Below are 21,250 nucleotides of genomic sequence, written 5' to 3'. Positions count from 1 at the left end.
CTCAAGTAGAAAGAAAATGTTTTGAGAATAATGATGGCAACAAATGTACAAATGTGCTTGACACAATGGATATATGGATGGATTGTGATAAGAGTAGTACAAGCCCACAATAAAATGATTTTAAAAAGTAAAAATTAGCTCTCTTGCCTTTTAAATAATAACTTTTTCAGTATAAAATATTTCCACCAACCTCATTTAAAACCTTAGTCAGTCTTTACTTTTCAAATTCTATCATTTATGAGGAACAATGTTATATTGATTTTTGCCTAGAAAATGATTTTTATTTGTATCGTAGCTTCTACTATCCCAGTGGTACAGCAATGAGTCCAATCCAGACCACCCCTCACCTCACCCTGGATTCTGGCAACAGCGTCCTGGCTACAATCCCTGGCTCTCTTCCATGCCCTGCTCTAGCCTGGCTTCCACATCCTGGGGAAATTTAGGCTATCCATCATCAGCTCACTCTATCCCTACCAAAGATTTGTCTTTCTCTCAACCACCTTTTTATTTCTCCTCCCAAGGAACACATGTATGCCTTCATACTGTGCTTGTGCTGCCCCTGTTCCATGTCCTCTAAGTCTTTGTTCCCTCAGGGATCTCCTATTTCGTACATCTTCTGTCCCTTTACTGCTGTTGGGACCCACATCCTGACAGAAAACAGAATCATGATTTCCCCTACTTCAAAAAAAGATGTCCGTTGATTCTGATATCTTCCCAGGTATTTTTCTCTGTCTTTTCTGATGCCCTATGCTCACATGGCCCTATTTTCTTTTACTCGCTTCCATTTCCATTGATCCATTTCAAAGTCCAAAGACTGCGTTTTCAGTCAGCCAGGAGATAGAAACCAGGACCTCAAACTCCAACAAAAACAGTTTTGCCGATGCAAACAAATTAACTCTATTTCTGCAACTTTAACTACCCTCCTTTCAAATTTGAAAACTCAAGTTTGATCTTTATTTTCACTTTCTTGGCACTTAAGTAGCTTGGTCTCATCATTCATAGACATAGAACTTTGATCTGATCTTATCTTTCTCTTTATTCTGTTTCTTCTATGATTTTGCTATCACATGTTGTCTCACATCTGGAGGATAGTGTATTAATGGAATTTCTTCTCCTCCAAATTCTTTCAAATTTATTCTTCCACTCTTGAGAAATAATACCTTCATTCATTGTGGCTCAGCTTTGTTCACCTGCTGTAAAATCTTTCTAGCTCCCAATTTCCTAGTAAAAGAAATCATGGAGTGGCTCAAAGAATATATAATGAGTCATGTTTTTGAGGGGAGACTGAAATCTGGCCTCCTTTACTTGCCCTGAACCTGGATAGAACACCTGCTTCCACTCATACCACTGGGATGGACTTTTAAATCCAGCCTATTTACATCACTGCAGAAGTGTTTCCCTTAGGCTCATTCAGGCTGGAGAGGCAATACCTAGACATGCCCCCCTGAGTTCATTCTCGAAGTCTGTTTACGTGGTTTACAATAGCAGTTCTCAACACTGGTAGAAATGAGCAACTGGAATATCAAGGAGACCTTAAAACTTTTCTAATAAACACATTAAGCCCTTGCACACCCTCTTCAAAATTTATCATCCAGGATCCATAATGGGTGCTCCAGGGATGGAGCTATAGCATAAAGTTGAAGCTTCCAAATTCGGGTCAGATTAATGTAAATCCCAAACTATATATTGTTAACGGAGTATCTTGGAAAGGTTATCTAATGCGTTGAGACTTGTTCTTACCCCTGTAAAATGTGTGAGATGATAACAATGTCTATTACAATGGCCAGACTTAAGTGGGATGTCATGTGACAAATGCTAAATGTGTCAAATGACATAAAAATAACAACTAACAGTGCTGTGAATGCTCCTTGTTTTCTTGTTGCTTTTGATATTTTTATTTTATTATTGCCACATATCAAAAATGACTTCATTTCAGATAGCACTAAAATCCCTAAATCCTTCCTTCTTTGATTGAACTTAGATCAGCATCAATGGGAGATGGTAAATGAAGCAAGGATGTTTGGAAATGGTTGATTTGCTTTGTAATTACTCCAAAAGCTAGAAGATCTTGGAGAACTTAAACTGAGACAATGTTTCTAGGATAAAGAAACAAGAATAAGGGAAAATGTAGGAAGAAGAAAGTTTGACCACTGGTTGGAGCTCATGGGAAAAGTTATCCAGGGAATCTAATGCCAACAGAAGTGTATGTCACAAGAGAAATAGATAGTACAGAGGAAGAGCATGCATAGACCTCAAGGTAACTAAGTTTATAAGTTATTGTCAGTTACTGGATCTGATTATGAAAAAGTTTTACTGTAATGCAGTGGCCAGAGAGTGCTAAGACAGCATGGGGGTCCCATGTGACCTCTGGCTACACACAGTACACAAATCCATCTCCACACCAGCCCAAGGCCAATTGCCACAAGGTAGAGGTCAGACATACTGTCACCCTCTATCTTTCTTTACTCTTATCCCAACAGCTTTCCTCCCTCTAATACTGGACTTTTCTGATGGGCTCATTAATTCATGAGAACGGCCACCCAGAACTCACAGGCAACACTCACAATTATGGGGGTTTATACAGGAAGTTAATAGGTTACCACAAGCTGGGATCAGAAAACATTACGGACACCGTCATGGGTCCACCCCAACACCTCTTCTCAGCCAGCAGCGGGGTCGCTTGTCCTCAGCCTCTCAGCCAGGTGGTCCCCTGTCTCTGCCTCTATGGGCCTGGCAGTCCACCTGCTGCTCTGCCTCACAGTCTGGACATTGGTCTTCTGTTCTCATGGTCTCCTTGCCTCAGCCACTGGTCTCGGCATGGCATGATCTCGGTTGCCTCTGCCACTTCGGGTAAGGAAGGGTCTTCAACCAGTTTCTTCTGGTAGGCCTTCTTCCTTGATGGTCTCAGGAATTCTCTCTGTTCATGCTTCAGAGACAGCTCTTTTATACAGAGGACAACTGAACCCAACTGATTCGCTCTGTGAGTGGTTGACACACTATTTGCACAGTCCCACCCAATCATTTGGTGGCAAGTACTGAGATAGAAAAGCCATTTTAAGAAATATAACTTCACTCCAAACACAAACTGCAAAGAGATTTAGACTAAGTGGTTAAAAAAAGGTGGGGAGACTAAGTGGTTTAAAATAAAAAAATCTCTTATCCTTAAGAGATTTTTGTATTAAGAGGTAGGGGCCAGGTTTAGAGAACTATACTCATTTTGTTTTTGCTTTGGTAAAATGGGAACTATTTAAACAATGCTTAGACTCAGAGAAAGGACCTTGAAGAATCAAGAGAAAGATTGGAGATCTGATGGAACACAGAAGTGAGATGAATTACCAAGAGGCTTAGATCTAAGCAGAAAGGCAACACTGCTTCCCCTGAGATCAGAAAAAGGCCATGAGAGAATGCAGGAAGATACTTTGAGATGAAGGAAGTGAGGGTAAAATGTGCCTCCGCAGTTGTAATCTAATGAAGCAAGAGACACACACATTGACAAAGAGGGTGTTAAGAAGAATACTTCGATGTGAAGAAACAAACATTGTGGAACAGTGTTTACAAAGATGTGATCAAGGCTTATCACAGAGAAATGAAGCCTGCTGAAGAATGCCTAGCAGGCTGATGAGTAGTTGGCTGTGTGTGTCAAGCTAGATTGTGAGAGGACTACACTTATTTTTATGGTTTTCAATTTTCCATTTCATATAATTCATTGCTGGCTGCATCATCAATTTTATTTATGCGGTTTCTATCTTTGTCTTGGGCTCTTTCTGTGCTTTTAGAGTAGAATGTCTAGCCCCTTTCTTGAAGAAAATTATAGAAGAAGAATGGATTTCAAAGATTGTGTAATTAAAAGCTTCTACCTTTTCCTGCCAAGGTAAAGGATTATGAGTAGATGAGGTGCGCCTACTAGTTCGTAGCTAAATAGGATCCAAGCCATGACCTGCCTTCTCCACTACATTTTGAGCTTTGTTTAAACCATAATAGAAATGACCGTCGTCATCGTGACTATCAGTGAAGTCCAAGCACAATTGGCACAGTGATACCAATTAAACCACATACAGTCTCGACAGCTTCTTCCTGGTTAATGAGGGGATGAGATGTCCTTCACGTCCAGATGCTGGAGGCAGACTCCCCAGAGGTCTGGTCTGATGACAGTCACAGGCTGCTGCCTGTATTTGGAAAAGCCTTGCTCCTTCTCAGTGTGCTTACACCCAAACGGAGTCACCCACGGAACAAGGGGAATCCAGTGCGAGAGCCCAGAACTCCTCAGACAATAACAAGACTGGCTAAATGTCACAAGAGATTTGCAGTACAGCATTCTTCTTCTTCCTCTTCCTCTTCCTCTTTTTCCTCCTCCTCCTTCTCTGTTTGCAATGATTTGACCAATGTATTTTAACATACAAATTTGGTTGATTGTTGACAGGACATGCTAGTTTTCCATTCAACAAATACACACACTGTTTTGGGACACTGGGTGCAATCCCCTCAGAGAAACGGCACTCGTGTTCCTTCCTCCCAGGGTTCCGATAGCCTGTCCCACGTGGTTGATTTCTTCTAGGGTTACCGTTCACTTCACAGACCTAGCTATTAGCGGGCTGAAAGGTGATCCGTAGGGGTGTCTGAGAATCACAGACTAGGGGTTCCAGTAGTCTCGATCAAAAAAAGTAAGTCTGGCCTTTTTGATGTTTCGGAATTGTATTCTTTTTTCCCCTTCTCTAACCAGGACTTTCTGCAGTGGTCCTGATCAAAGCTGTTGATAGTGGCGGCTGATCACCGTCTCGTTCTTATGGTCGCCAGCTAGCGGGAGCTCTGTTACTCTGGTTCCTTAGTCATTTGGGCTAATTATCTCCTTGAATCTTTAATTTTCATTACTCTCCTTTGTTCCAGATGAGGAGCGGTCAACAGTTGCATCTTGAATGGCTACTTGTAAGATTTAGAGAATGTTGTCTGTGTGGACTGTGTTATGCCCGTTGTCCCCCAAGACTGTGGTCCTAAATTCCCAAATCTAATGAGTCATTTCTTCAGGGGGTTGGTGACAGCTACTACATTTTCAGAACTTTGTCCCCTAAATACTCTACACTATCCTTGGATATATTTGTGGCATGTGAAAATACATGTGTAGAAATATCCTTTGACAAACCCATATAAACTTAAATGTACTCCTAATTGTCTTCCTGCATCTACTCAACTTGCATCTTTACCCATGAATCTACTTTTGATATTATTTGTTATTAGTGTTACTGTAGCGCTGTCTGTCGGGTAATATTTACCTTTGTTGTTTTGTTCTTGTGGACCTTCCAGTGATTTCCTCTGCCATTGATCATGCTGTGCTGCCTTCACCCTTACCGTGTATTATCTTTTTCTTCACCTCTGTTTACTACATGTCTCGTCCCCAGTTGATTTATTCTGCCTCCTCCCCCATTCCTAGTACCCAACAAAGAGTGTTTCATCCATGGTATGTGATGTTTTGAAGAGTTTTCATCATTCTTCAATGATGCAGATTATTCAAGATTTATCTTGAAGTACAATACTATCTGTGATAATATCCATATACCTACAAAGAAGATTACTTAATATGAGTATTATTTTAATTAAGACACTAACTACTAAATCCAATGCAGAAAAATGAAGACTTCTGCAGACAGAAATTGATTAAATATTCAATCAAGTTATATTAATACTTACTAGTGATTGAAATTTGGAAACAGGAAAATCAGTAGTTGGAAAATATAATCTTTGTGAGAAAAAGTATACTGGAAATTGCATAATAGAATTTTGCAAGACCATCAACTTACTCATTATAAATACTGTTTTTAAACAACATAAAGAGATGTGCGTGTGTGTCTGTGAACTTGTGTATACTTGTGTTCTTAAATAGAGAAGTTCAGTATCATTGGTCAAAGCAAGACCAGGGGTTGACAAGTTCAGGTTGAATACAAAAATGAAAATACGTCCATGAGAGTCAATATGTAACCTTTAGTATATCCCACTGAATTTATAAACTAGCTCAAGAATATATTTTGTTCATTGAACACTAATGACCAAAGATCAGAGCAGATGTGGGGTAATATCAAGATTCACATTTGAAGAGGTCGTTCAAAAGAAAAGTGAGATTGGAAAGACCAAATGGACGTCAGACGAGACTTTAAAACTCGTTCTTGGTACACAGAAGCGAAAACGACTGGAAGAGAGAATGAAGTGACGGAGCTGAACAGAGAATTTCAGAGGGCAACTAGAGAAAACAAATTAAAATATTATAATGAAATGTGCCAAGACCTAGAGTTAGAAAACCAGAAGGGAAGAACATGCTCAGCCTTTTTCAAGCTGAAGTAACCAAAGAAAAAATTCAAGCCTCAAGCTGAAATATTGAAGGATGCTCAAAGCAACAAAAGATGATGGAAGGTATACACAAGTGTATTCCTTGTGCAAGTAAGTCACTGTAGCAGAAAGAATTGGTTGAAGTTCAGTCATTTTAAGGGGACATATATGATCAAGAACCAAAGCTATAAAGGTGCACTGAAGGGGGACCAGCCAGGAATAAGGCTCTAGCAATTGAGGCACTACAATTTTTTAAACGTTTCAACAAACGGATACAGAACTGGAGGCCCTCACTCATCTTTGTCAAGATGGAAAACTACTACTTGACCAACCACTTGTAAGAGACTCACCTTTGTGTTCATTCCAAAGATGACGCAAAGGAAGGCAGAAGTCATTGAACAATATCATATGTGAGTAAAATTTTGCTGAAGATAATTCAAACATGGTTGCAGCAGTACATCAGCTAGGAGTTGTCAGAAATCCAAGACAATTTAAAAGAGGACGCGGAATGAGAGTTATCATTACTGACATCAGGTGGATCTTGGTTGAAAACAAAGAATAGCAGAAAGATGTTTACTTGCTTTTGATTAACTATGTAAAGACATTCAACTCTATAAGCCACAACAACTTATGGAGAATAGTGCGAAGAATTGGAATTCCGGAACACTTCGTTGTGCTCATGCTAACCTAACACGCAGTCATTTGAACAGAACAAGGGGTGCTGAGTGGTTTGAAAGCAGGAACTCTAGGCATCCAGATGGTACCCTCTGATCGTTTATCCAAACTCTATTCCGAGAAAACATTTTGAGAAACTGGGTTATATGAAGAAAAATGCAACATTAGGATTAGAAGAAGTTTTATTAACAATCCATGATATGCAGGTAATACAATATTGTTTGCTGAAAGTGAATTGCACAGTAGGTATTTACTGATGCAGAGCCAACGCTATGGCTTTCGATATGGATTATACTTCAATGTAAAACAAACAAGCAAACAAAAGCAAAAATTCTTACAGTTGGGACAACAAGCAACACCATGATAAATGGAGAAAATACTGAAATTTTCAAATTCAAAATTTCAATTCCTCTGGTCTGCATCCAAAATCAAAACCCTTGGAAAGCAGCAGTCAATTAAATAACGTACTGCATTAATAGGCAGATCTTTAACAAAAGAGCTCTTCAAAGCATTAAATAGGGAAAGGCATACTTTATCCAAACTATAGTCTTTTCATTCACTTCATATGCAAGAGCTGTTCAATAAATAAAGAAGGCCAAAACAAAAAGGAAAAGATTTGATCCCTTTGGCTTACCGTATTGGTAAAGCAAAGTGACTATACCACGGATAACCAGGAGAAGGAAGAAATCGCTCTTGTAAGAAATACCGGCCAAATGCTCCTTCAGGAGAAGTAAGAGTGACAAGGACCTCGTCTCATGCACTTTCAGCAGGTTCCCAAGAGGGTCTCCTCTCTGGAGGACAGCAAAAGAGGAAGATGCTCAATGAGATGGATTGAGGCAGGCTGCAACCACAAGATGCAATGCTTGTGAGGATGGCGCGGACCAAGAAGGGTTTTATTCTGTTATATTTAGGGTCACTGTGAATAGCAGCCAACTCAAGTCTCTGAACAACAATGTGGCTCTGCTTTTTTTTCTTTCAGAATGTCATTAAGTTGAAATATATATAGTCCTTTCAGATTGGCTTATTTCACTTAGTAATATGCTCCCAAAACAACTCCTTATCTTTTCATACCTTCATAGTTCATTTCTTTGTTTAGCCAAATAATACTCTATCATATGATTGTACAACTGTTTGTCTGTTCATCTATTGAAGGGCATCTTGGGTACTCCCAGTGTTTAACTCACTGCCATTGAGTTGACAGAGCTGCCCCTGTGGGTCTCCAGCACTGTAGCTCTTTATGGGAGTGGAAAGCGTCGTCTTTCTCCAGAGAGGAGATGGTGGTTTCCAACTACCGACCTCGCAGATCACAGCCCAGTGCATAACCACTAGGCCACCAGAGCATGTAAAGTTTCTGTAAAAATCTGCATGTTGGTCAACTCATTTGAGTAATTATCTACAAGTATGATTGCTAGATCATATGGCAAAACATGTTTGTAAGGATTGCCAAACGGTCTTGCAAAGTGTCTGCCTTATTTTGTAGTCCCTCCAGTAATGAATGAACAGAACTCAACATTTCATGTTTTGAACTTTATTCATTCTACTAGGGGTGTAGTGGTGGCTGGTTTTCATTTGTAATGTTTAATGAGGTATGATGTTGAACATCTTGTATTGTGATCATTTGCCATATGTGTATTTTTCCTTAATTATGCGATTCTTCAAATATTTTGCTCATTTTAGACTTGGGTTGTAATTTGGATGTTTATTTTCTTAATGTTCATTTTAGAGAATTCTTTGGATACAAGTCCGTTATCAGGAATATGTTTTGCAAATATTTTCTTCTACTTACAGTATCTTCTTCACTGCAGAAGTTTTTAATCTTATGAAGTCCATCTTATCAGCTTTTTCTTTCATTGATCATGTTTTGGATTTTGTATATAAGAAGTCATTGCCAAGCCAGTTATTTGGATTTTCTCTGGTGTAATTTCTAGAAGTGTTTCAGTTTTGTAGTTGACACTTATGATCCATTTTGACTCCAGCAATTTGCCTTTACTCATTTGTCAAAGAATGGATGACTAGATATTTTGTGGGCCTGATTCTTGCTTTTCTGTTATATTCCATTGTATTTTCTATTCTTTTGTCAAAATAGCAGTTTTTCTTGATCACTGCAGCTTAATAGTAAGTCTTAAAATCTGTCTTCCAATTTTGTTATTCTTCAGGGCTGTGTTCTTTTTTCATTTTTATTTTTTCAGTATTGTGCTCTTTATTCTGGGTCTTTTCCATATAAATTTTTGAATTAATTTATTGATATCTACAAAATACTTGGCTGAGATTTATATTGGAATTGCATTAAATCAAGTTAGGAAGAACTGTTATCTTAGTAGTCTTGAATCTTTCTACCTATAAACAAAATATCCCTCCACTTACTTAGATCTTTTTAAAATTTTGCCAGAGATTTTTAGTTTTTCTTATATAGATTAGATACATATTTTATTAGATTTTAATTTTCAAAATAAATTGTTTAATTTGGTACATAGGGAAAAATTGATTTTTAAATATTATCTTTATATCTACAAACTTACTGTAACTTTATTAATTCCAGAAGATTTTTGCCTTTGATTTTTTATTTCTTTTAGATTCTCAATAAAGAAAAATTATATCATCTGCAAGTAAACAGTTTGTTTCTTCTTTTCAATATACATACCTCTCATTTCCTTTTATTGTCTTATTACATTAGCTAGGATTTCCAGTATGATGTTGGAGAGGTGAGAGAACATCACTGCCGCATTACTGATTTTAGGAGGAAAACATCTAATTTTCATCTTAAGTGCATTAACTGTAGGCATTTTGTAGATGTCTTTATCAGGTTGAACAAGTTCCCTTCTTCTTTTTTTAATCATTTTATTGGGAGCTTGTACAGCTCCCAATATTATCACAATACATACATACATTGTGTCAATCACATTTGTATATTTGTTGCCATCATCATTTTCAAAACATTTTATTTCTACTTGAGCCCTTGGTATTAGCTCCTCATTTTTCCCCTCCTTCCTCCACCCTCCCTCCATCATGGACCCTTGATAAGTTATAAATGATTACTATTTTTTCATGTCTTACACTGGTTGATATCTCCCTTCACCCACTTTTCAGTTGTCCATCGCCCTGGGAGAGGGTTATAGATAGATCATTGTGATTAGTTCCCCCTTGCAAGTTCTCTTCTATTCTTAGTATGTTAAACATATTAAACCATGAATAGGTGTCAAATGTTTCCTCTACATCTATTGATATGATTACATGAATTTTCTCAGTCTATTGATATGATGCCATATAAATTGACCTTTTAATCCATATTTACATATGTGGAGTAATCTTACCTGATTATACAACAGAGTTTTTATACACTGTTGTATTCCATTTACAAATATTTTCTTGATGGTTTTTACATCTATGTTCATGAGAGATATTGGTATGTAACTTTTTGTCATGTAACGGTCTGGTTTGGGTTTTAGGATAATATTGTATATTTTCTGATGAGGCTGTGAAAATTCAACATCTTTTTCTTCTCAGTGTTTCCCAGGAACCCCAGTGAAACCATCTGGGCCTGATTAGGAAAGTTATTGCTCGTTGCTCTAACTTCTTTAGCCTGTTCAGATGGTCTGTTTCTCCTCTTGTGATTTCCATCCATTGCATATAAATCATCAAGCCATTCCCAGTCTTTTACTGTCCAAGGACCCGGCTGTGATGATGCCTCGTTTCTTTCCGAGGGAAGGAGGTTGTGTCTTCATTTTGGTTAGTTCCAATGAACTTGATCAATTTTATTGATATTTCCTCAGAACCAGCTGTAGGCCGTGTTTATGTTCTGTTTTATTTCAGAAGTTCCAAGAAGCTTACAAAGATTCAGATCTATTCCCTCAAGAGAGACTTTATTCACATGTGAAAATTTTTAAAAATTTGTGTTACTAAATTTCTGCCAGCTTTACTCTATGAAAATAAGGGCATTTTAAATGATTTGTGATCAAAACAGAAAAAGGGTTGAGTCTTTCTTTCTTGTTTGAGAGGATGTGGATAGCCTCTGTTTTTAAAAAAGAACCAAATGTTTCTATCATGTTCTATTCATAAGAAAACGATGCAGAATCAAGTTCTTGGAAATCTTGGAATCTGGCTCTGGCGGTGGGGTCAGCAACGGACCCCTGCACCAGGCAAGCAGCCCAGGGCTTCAGCACGAGCTCAGGAATCGACACACAGCAGTGCGGTAGCCGTCATGCCCTACTTTAACCTCCCACTATTTCTCTAAAGTCCTTAAGAGCTGGCGGAGGAAGGGGGTGGGGGTGCGCAACACTTCCGTTTAGCATACTTGCCAAGAAACATGTTTTATAAATCTCGGTGGGTGCTTTGACTCCCATGACACAGCGGAGGTGCGTTGATCCCAGTGGCAGGTAGTGCTTTGGCTGGGACAGCCTCCTTCACTCATTTGGCCTTTTGCTTGTTTGGAGGGAAGGGACGGAGATGAGAGAGAAAGACGGAAAAGGGAAGAAAGCTAGTGAATGATAGATGTCTTTCAATAGTTTCGTGACTAATGAGAAAAATCCAGGTTCACCACACTCACTGCCAGCCAGTTGGTATCAATGGATAGTGACCCTGTGGGACAGGGTAGAACCGTCACTGTGAGGTTCTGGGACTGTAATGTTTTACAGGAAGAGAAAGTCTCATTTTTCTCCTGAGAAGCTGCTGGTGGTTTTGAACTACTGACTCTGCAGCTAACATCCCAAAGCGTAACCACTATGCCACCAGGGCTCCTGAGTAGTGAGAAAGTAGACTGAATATGGAAATAAATTCCCCCTCTCTCTGTGCTTATACACTATAACTGTCTTTTCAGGGGGAAATTGCCCTGCACGTAGAAAAGCCCATGTTTGGTTTAATCTTCTGCTCTTGCCATCTTGAAACATTTAATCATTTTCAAGCAAGGGACCCATTAGCACTGTATGCTGAGCCCTGAAAATGTTGTAACCAGTACTACCCCTTGTTTCCAGGACAATTGATTTGTCTCCTTAAGAACTATGTCTGGTTCATAAAGGTGCCTGATACAATTTTGTAGTGTAAGTGAATAACGCTTGAAGCTCTTCAAAACAAGCAGATGATCGGAAATTTAACCAAAATTTTCTAGAACAGGGAATGAGAGCGAGACTCAGGCAGAATACCTACAAGTTTATTTTAAAACAAAAAGCAGGTAACAGTTAACTGTGTTTTTTAGTATATCTGTGTGCTCCATCTCCTTGGAGGGAGCTGAGCCACTACGAGATCTGTTAGATTCTTCCAGCATTTTGTGTACCTTGATTATACCAGGAATAATATGAGGATGCTTCAGAAACTTAAGGGACAATGAAAGGAATTAAGGTATCATGGAATCTTTAAAACAAGCCCTTCAAGTCCTCTGCTCTATGGCATTATAAATGTTTTCATACTTGTGTAGATTATTTGAAACTCTGTGCATCATACTGCAATTTGTTGTTTGTGCTATGACGCCTAAGTTAGGTGTTGAGCTGGTAAAGTAACAGTTGGTGGTTTCAAACCCAGCAGTCACTGGGCAGGGGAAAGCTGAGGCTGTCGGCTCCGGTGAAGATTTAGTCTCGGAAACATGACATAGAGTTGCTATGGGTTTTGAATTGACTCCACATTAGCTGGTTTATCTTCTCTGTCAGGCGTCCCAAGGTACAGTGGTTACAAGCTCAGCTGTTAACTTAATGGTGGGAGGTTTAGGCCTACCAGCCACTGAGGGAAGAAAAGGCACAGAGACCTGACTCCATAAAGATTTCAGTCCTGGAAACCCATTTGGGGAATTCTTCTCTGTCCTGAAAGAGGTCGCTATGAATTGGAATCAACTGAATGGAAGAAACTTGGAACTTTCTGATTTTGTCTTGTTCATAGACTCTATCCAGATGGACACATGTAGCCCTAGAATAAGTCTCATTTGTCATTGCCGAAATGGAACGCCCTTTCCCAGCCTGCCAGCCACTTAAGGGAAGTTGCTTAAAAGTGAAATGAGTCTGTCTAAATTCTGGCTCTGCTACTAAAGAGCTAGGTGACCTTGGACAAGCTACATAATCTTCCTGAAACTGAATTTTCATGTGTGTAAAACGGGATCAATAATGTGTATGCCCCTGAAGATATTTTTGTTACATATAAATGAAAAAATTGTAAAATCTAGCATTTGGCAAAAAGTACAGGAAGGAAAAAGAAAGTAAGTAGTGGGAGTATCATTACCTTGCCATACATACAATCTGAGTATTGGGAAACCATAAGCAAATGGCTAACAGGGATTTTACGATGCCGTTTTCTCGTTGTAACCATTGTCAGGCTGTTAGTCTTCAATTCTTCGTTTTCATAAAAAAATTTCATCCTTAAAATGCAAGGTCTTGCGTGCATCTTTGAGTCCCTCTTTCACAAAATTGAGCAAGGTGATCTATGACATGGCTTCAACAAAATAAAGAAGACTTTTAAGTATTTTTAAAAATATGTCTATGTTCTTCTCTATAATTGGATCAAAAATGATACTTACTGTTTTCTAGTTTTTAATGTTGCAAAATAACAAATGATAAGGCTGAGAGGTCTGGACTTCTATCAGACCAAAGCTGTACTTCCATACAGACCTCTAACTTGTAATTAGACATCAAAAGCTCAAGAATCCATTAAGCTATTGTTTTAAATTCTCATCTTCTCTGCAAGTGTATTTGGAAAACTGAGTGGACATCAATATCAAAAATAGCCATCTGAAATAAGTGGGATTCAGGAATGTGTTGCAAAACTTGAAATGGCATTCTAAACCTCTGTGATTATCAGACATTTCGTTTTGATTATTCAACAGACTTTATACCATTCGATATAGAGAAAAGGATAAGGAAAAGAAATGGGTTTTCCAACTCTGCCCATCCACGGAAACGATTGTGGAAAATCTGAAACCCGACACAGTTTATGAGTTCGGAGTGAAGGACGATAGGGAGGGTGGACTTTGGAGTAAGATCTTCAATCACAAGACTATTGTTGGAAGTAAGTACTTGAACTGCTTTATAAATAAACTTTCTATACATATACTGTCAATCATTTTATAAGGTATGTGATATAAAATAAGTGATTCAGATGTCCTAGTATTTGGGAAAATTCCAGTCAACCAAATTTTTACAATATTGATATTTCAAAATCATCAGAGCAAATGGGTTTCTATTTTTTAAATAAGTGATGCACTAATATTTAACAGCCTCCATTGATAACAAATCATTGTCGTTGTAGTATTTTTAAGTGAGGCTTTGTCCTTGAACCAAAGAAACCAGTATTTGTGTGACTGCTCTGAATGGAAAGTTAGGAAGTGGATGGTAAGTGGTGTTAGAGAGCGCTGGACTTGCCTCGTGAAAATTCTTCATTCAAGTTTCATTAGACTCGGTTTTTGAAGTGATAAGAATGAAAATAATATGTGCAAATCAGAACGGGTGTTATAGCTGTCTTTATAACTTACAATTACTTAGGAGCTAGTAGAAAGGAAAGAATGTCATGTTCTTCTTCTTTTGTCAGGCAAAAAAGTAAATGGGAAAATCCAGAGTACCTATGAGCAAGTCCACCAAGTGGTATGTACCAACTGACTTTAAGAATAGTTTAAAATGTGTGCATTGTCGTGTTATGTGAATATGATAATAGTCCTATTGCCAAGATACTGAAATTTTGCATTGCCTGACCAGCTGAAGGTGTTGTATAAAATAATATTTTGGAAGTTAGTTTCTTAATCTCCACAAGGGGTAAAGGCCAAAGACCAAATTATCTCTAATTTGTTTATAGTTCTAAAATTCTGAGATTTGATGGTTATTTCAGTGTGTGAAGATTCTGGGTATTTTGAGGTTCTGCTTATTACCGTCTGTCCTGTGTGGTGTTCTTCAACATAACGTGTTCCAAGGATTAACTAGTGTCTCAAGAATTAACTAGTGAGCCTTGATGGTACCTTGGTGAAAGCACTCACTTGCTAATAAAACAACATGTGTTTTTTTTTTTACCACTTGATTTCTAGACATTTGTTATTTTCCATTTAATGAGCTTAGTTTCAAGTTTTTGTTTATTGGACTTCTCTCCTTTTTTGGAATATTTAAAGATTTTCCATTTTAAAGAGCCTTAACTTTTGTGATATCATCAAAAAACCTTTTTTCTCACATCTGTTGCCAATTACTTTTATAAGTGTTCCTAAAATAGGATATCTTAAATTTTAATTAAAATATTAGTCTTTTTAAAAAATGCTATGTCTTTGATTGTATTATAATTTAAAACGTCCTCCTCTATCCAGAGAGAAGATAAATATGTCCTTTTAAAAATATCCATACTTTTAATGGTTACACCGGTCTTGATCAGATGAGTAAATCCAGTCTTATTCCGGCTTTAAACTTTTGTCTTATAGTCTGCTCCCACTCTGTCCAGGACCATTTAATGTCTCCACCAGGGAGCGTGCAGCTCTTCCACAGCTCAGGAGGCTGTGGTTTGCATGGCTTGTTGGCATTTGGGACTAATTATTTCTTTGATTTTTCTTTCCCCTTTTTCACTCTGTCGTCTGCACACAGAACTATTAAGACTAGCCACTAGTCACCAGAGTGAGGTGGGGAGTACTGCTTTTGTAAACTGCTATGCCAACTGAGTTAGTGGGTCCTCAATACTGTTGCCCAAAGCCTTGGCCCCGGCCCAGTGACTCATGGCCTCAAGGTGCTTGGTTCTGGCTAAGTAGTTTGCATAACTTTGCTCGTTTGCCCTACTTATTATGTACATGGATATGTTTATAGAACATGTAGATAGGAGCAGCGACATGAGAGGGAACCCTGGTGGTGTAGTGGAAATGAGTTCAGCTGCGATCTACAAGGTCAGCAGTTTGAAACCACCAGCTGTTCCGAGGGAGAAAGGCGGGCTTTCTTGTCCTGTAAAGAGTTACAGTCTTAGAAACTCATAGGGGGTGGTTCTACCTCCTTCTATGAGGTCACTATAATGACTCGATGGCAGCGAGAGATATGAGGGGGTTTCAAAAAAGTTCATGGTGAAATATCCTTTAACACAAACTTTTGAAACCCCTTTGAATGTATGTAGAAATGCCCTCTGCCATACCCATAAGTAATCATAGACATAGTGCCATTCACCTAGCCATACCTATTAAGCTTGTGTGTCTACCTGTGTGCCCACTAGTAAATTACTGTTTCTTATTACTGAATTGCAGGATTGTGTTTGCAATAGTGTTCACTATTGTTAACATTCTCTGTTGATTACATTATTTTATTATTAAGCTATGATTCCTTCATATGCCATCATTTTCACATCTTATGGTTATAACATCCTGTTAAATCTCTGTGAGGATAATTTTTGATTTGTTTTTCTTAAGTCCTTTTTTGTTGCTTTGATGATCTATTTCCTCCAGTAATGATGAAATTTAGATGGGCAAGTTGAACCCAAATCATTCTACCCACACTAATTTTCTACTAGTGAGTATCTTTGTTTAGTTAGTTTACTTTACCAATCTGGATTTCCAAGGACTAGTCTCTCCTGAAAATGTGTCCAAACTATGTGAGACAATGTTTTCTCATCTTCAGACAGTAAAATTAAATAGAGGAAAATACGAGGAGGCAAAAGACATTGATAGAGGTCTAATCACGGGCAGGTGCATATGTACATATATATGATGGTGGGGAAATAGATCTATGTCCATATATTTATAGGTTTAGTATTAAGGTGACAGATGGACATTGGGCCTCCACTCAAGTGCTCCCTCAATGCAAGAACACTTTGTTCTATTAAACTGGCATTCCATGATGCTCACCTTCCCAATGCAATTGCTGAAGACAAAGCGGGTGCATAAGCAAATGTGGTAAAGAAAGTTGATGGTGCCTGGCTATCAAAAGATACAGCATCTGGGGTCTTAAAGGCTGGAAGGGAAACAAGCAGCCATCTAGCTCAGAAGCAACAAAGCCCACATGGAAGAAGCACACCAGCCTGTGTGATCACGAGGTGTCGATGGGATCAGGTATCAGGCATCAAACAACAAAAAATCGTATCATTGAGAATGAGGTGCAGTGTGGAGTAGGGACCCAAAGCCCATCTGTAGGTAACTGGACATCCCCTTATAGAAGGGTCATGGGGAGTAGACGAGCCAGTCAGGGTGCAGTGTAGCAACAATGAAACATACAACTTCCCTCTAGTTCTTTAACGCTTCCTCCTCCACCATTATCATGATCCCAATTCTACCTTACAAATCTGGCCTAACCAGAGGATGTACACTGGTCCAGATAGGAACTGGAAACACGGGGAATCCCGGACAGATGATCCCTTCAGGACCAGTAGTGAGAGTCGCGATACCTGGAGGGTGGACGGAAGGTGGGGTAGAAAGGGGCAACCTATTATAGGGATCTACATATAGCCCCCTCCCTGGGGGACAGACAGCAGAAAAATGGGGGACGGGAGATGTCAAACAGTGTAAGACATAACAAAATAATAATAATTTATGAATTATCAAGACTTGAAGTATTCTTCCCCAGCACCACAACCCTCCGTTCTTTTGAAGTCTTCTCTATGCACTGTGCAAACTTCACGTGCCTGTGAAGTCATGATACCATGGGTTGGGCCAGGAACACCTTAGCCCTCAAAGTGACTCCTTTGTTCTTTAACACTTGAAATATGTGTTGTGCAGAAGATTTGCCCAGGGCACTACATCCTGTGGTTTCCTGCCTGCTTGACTATGGACTGTGGATGCAGGCAAAAGGAAACCCTTGAAGACCAATCAGTGTTGTCCTTTGCCTTGATGATATTGTGCTGATCTCTCCCTTAATGGACACTGTTTTTCCCTTTCCCCATATCAATGCCTGTCCATTATCCCGGCAGTGATTTTCATTGCTTCCACTATGTTCCATTCCTCTATCTCTCTCACCGCCATCGAGTTGATGTGGACTCACAGAGACCCAATAGACAGCGTAGAGCTGTCCCTGTGGGTTTCCAACACTGTAATTCTTTACAGGAGGAATAAAGCCTTGTCTTGTCCTGTGGTTTTGAACTGATGGACTTAGTAACCATCAAACATTTCTTTCTGTGTGCAAGTATTTCTTAGACACCTGTCAGACTTGAATCTGTACTCATCCCTGGGATCGCCTTGCAATGGAACAACAAGAAGACCTATAAACAGTCCCGTCCATGAGGCATTGACTCTTTAGAGAAACTGGCCATAAAAGGCCTTCTGGGTAATATATGCCCCAAAACAAGGTTCAAAAGGTAGGAAGGGACAGGAAAGAAGGATTAATGGAAATGGGGCACCCAGGCAAGATGGAAGAAGAATGCTGCTGCTTTGAGGGAATTGCAACCAGTGCTACAAAGCAAAGTATCTAAGCTACTAAATGGGAATCTTTGGTCTGTACACTTTCAACAAAACTCCAATCAGCGGTCTTCAATTCAAGAGTTAGTGGAAAAACTACAGTGTCTGTGTTGGCCTCAAACACGTGGGTTTCAAAGCAACAACGTGGGACCTGGCTAGTATTAATTTTTTTTAATTAAAAAATAATTCCAACTAGTTTTATTTATTTATTTATTTATTTTTTACTTTAAAAAAATAATTTTATTGGGGTATCTTACAGAGTTTTATTTTTTAATAACCACAAAATACCTATGTGGATTTTGTTTTGCTGTATGGTATATAGCTGAGTTATATTGGTTAGGTTATTATTTTCCCTAAATAATTAACCTAACCTATTACCATGAATGGGAGGAAGTCAGGGCTTTCTGCTCCTGTAAAGAGTTAGTCTTGGAAATGCACAGAGACAGTTCTACCAGGTCCTATAGGGTCACTATGAATTGGCATGATTCAATGGCCGTGAGTTTGAGGCTCTCTGGTGTTGCTTTATTTGGTTACTATGCATGAGAGCCCCGGTGGCATAGGGGTCGGTGACACATCGGGCTGTCAACTGTGAGGCCAGCACTTTTGAAAGCACCAGCTGCCCCGGCAGGAAGATGACGTTGTTTCTGTTTTGTTTTCCCATAAGAATTAGTCTCAGAAACTCACAGGGCAGTCACCACGAGTCCAAATCCACTCAAGGGCTGTGGGTTCGGTTGTTTGTTTAAAAAATTATGTTAACTTAAATTTGTATGACCCTGAATTGAATTGTGCTGCTCCCTCCATTCCCTTTGGCATTGTTTCTCTCAAACCCAGTCTGTTGGGTAGGAGACACAAGTCTGCCGTACCTCGTGGGGAAACTGGCATACAGTTGCTTTCTTCTGTTTGTGAGGACAACCCTCTCTCTGTGTTGTGATTCGTTTCCTAGGAAGCATGTCTTACCTTAGAACCCCTGGGCCCTCATATTTTCATGGGACTCGATGGTTTTTTCTTCATTCTTTTGTTTCAGTTATCGTAGCCCAATCATTCATCTTCATTCTGGTAGTCTGTACCATTTGGGGTGCATTACTCAGCAAGACTGAGAATACTGATGTTTTAGTCCAAGAAAATGTCATTTCTTTTCCCATCATAAACAGCCAGGAGAGGTCAAGAAGCAACTTCCTGGATATCTGAGACAGAGCCAGGCATTTTAGCACTTCAAGCTGTGAGGTGGGGCAACCCAACCCCAGCCAGCTCTGCTGAGCTGTGGTGTAAAGATCTCGGCTATTTCCAAAGGGAAACCCAAGTTCCTTGCAAAGGTATTTTCAAAGCCCTCTGCGACGCCTTCTCCACTGTTACCTGTTGGACAGCGGGAACATGTTGTATGACCCGGCATCTGTGCACCTGGGCAGCTCTGGAACGTGGGGAATTGAAAATGAACTGCCTGCGACCACCTTTATCCCTCTCCTTCGCTGTGTAAAATGGAAATGGATTTGGTATCTTAAACGTGTATTTTAGTTCAAGTCTATATCAATCCAAGTGTCCACACATCTCTTCTCTGGACTTGATCTTAGAACTCAGAAGGTATTTCAAGATATGAAATTATGGCAAAAGTTTTTTACTGTTAAGGGTTTAAGAAGAAAAAAACCTATTGGGAAAAATGATTGTATTCATACGTCCATGCTGAGATCTCTAGATGCTGCAGGCAGTTGGGCTCAAGCTTACCCCGCGACTACAGATGAAAGGAGAGAGAAGTACGAAGACCTGGGGTTGGACTCGGTGAAGAATACAGTCAAGAGAAATGTATGGACTCACTCAGTAGCCGATCCTCTGACTGGGCGGTGCCTGGGTTGGGTCAAGTCCACAGCGATGGGCTTGGCTTATTGTTTTGCACCGGAACATTATCTCCAGCGAAATCTCCTGACCATCTTCCAGAAGATAATGCTTGCACCAGACACGCCAAGACGTGAACACAACATACCGGCATGTCCCAGGAAACCGATAGAGAGGTCTATGGGCCAGCCCCAATCCCAACTATGTGGACACCACCTCCAGGTCCCCCCACAACCCCGTGCCCTCAGAAGAATGCACTTCGGAGGACAGCACTGGGGCTACAGCTTGGGGAGAAGCACATGTTGGATTAGAGCACTCAGGAGAAATGCAAAGGGATGGAGAGGGAGGAAAGGACATCCTGGCCCACCAAGCCCCAAGGACGATGTTCCTGTTTGGAGCAGACAACGCACCAGGAGGACCTAGGGCTGGCCCCACAACGGGACACAGCGTTCCTCATTGAGCCATGGTGTTGCAGGGGACAGCACCGGAGACACAGGGTGGGTATAGTGCTCGGTATGGCCCCATCACGCTGGGGCGAGACACTGAGGGCATGCAGCAGAGCAGCAAAATAGACTTTGGAGACAGAGTGTGACACCCCATCAGACTCGACTGGAAAACACTCGTAAAGGCCAACAAACTATCTATAGGCTTTTCCATTTTTGTCAGTGGCTTTCTTTTTGATATTGTTATTTTGTTCTTGCTTTCTGCTGTTGTTATTACTGTTTTGTTGGTTTTGACTTCCTTTGTTGTTTTATTTGGCTTTGCCTGGGTTTTGCACTTATTAATGTATCTGCATGTCTGTCTAGATTAGATAGGTGGGATAAAGAATTCCAAGATGAAAAGAACGGGACCAATATTTCCAGGGAGGATACGGGAGAAGCGAAGGTGGGAGGAAGGATGGGGGTTGGGGGACAGTGTCAACCCAGGGACAAGGGAACAATAAGTGAACTAAAATCAATGGAAGGAAGGTCATAGGATGCTTAGTGGGACTTAATCAAGGGCAATGTAGCAGCGAGGAATTACTACACTCGAATAAAGGCTGCCGAAAATGATGATGGGACAAGAGGAAAGTAAAAGGAAATAGAGGAAAGAACCAGGAGGCAAAAGACATTTATAGAGGCCTAA

General features: G+C 39.8%; 1 protein-coding gene across 1 annotated transcript in view; it reads left to right on the top strand.

The window, feature by feature from the left end:
* Positions 1-21,250, top strand: part of LOC101643821 (ABI family member 3 binding protein) — a 263,477-nt gene that overhangs the window by 103,331 nt on the left and 138,896 nt on the right. The window contains exons 4-5 of the mRNA XM_045286146.1: positions 13,790-13,971; positions 14,491-14,543. Of these exons, the coding sequence (XP_045142081.1) occupies positions 13,790-13,971; positions 14,491-14,543 (235 nt within the window). The remainder of the gene's footprint in view (positions 1-13,789; positions 13,972-14,490; positions 14,544-21,250) is intronic.

The sequence above is a fragment of the Echinops telfairi genome, unplaced genomic scaffold (assembly GCF_000313985.2).
Source record: "Echinops telfairi isolate 266 unplaced genomic scaffold, ASM31398v2 ScPeMD7_6;HRSCAF=24_0, whole genome shotgun sequence".
Lineage (NCBI taxonomy): Eukaryota > Metazoa > Chordata > Mammalia > Afrosoricida > Tenrecidae > Echinops > Echinops telfairi.
Note: the sequence above shows the minus strand (reverse complement) of the source record. Positions and strands in the feature narration are given on the sequence as shown.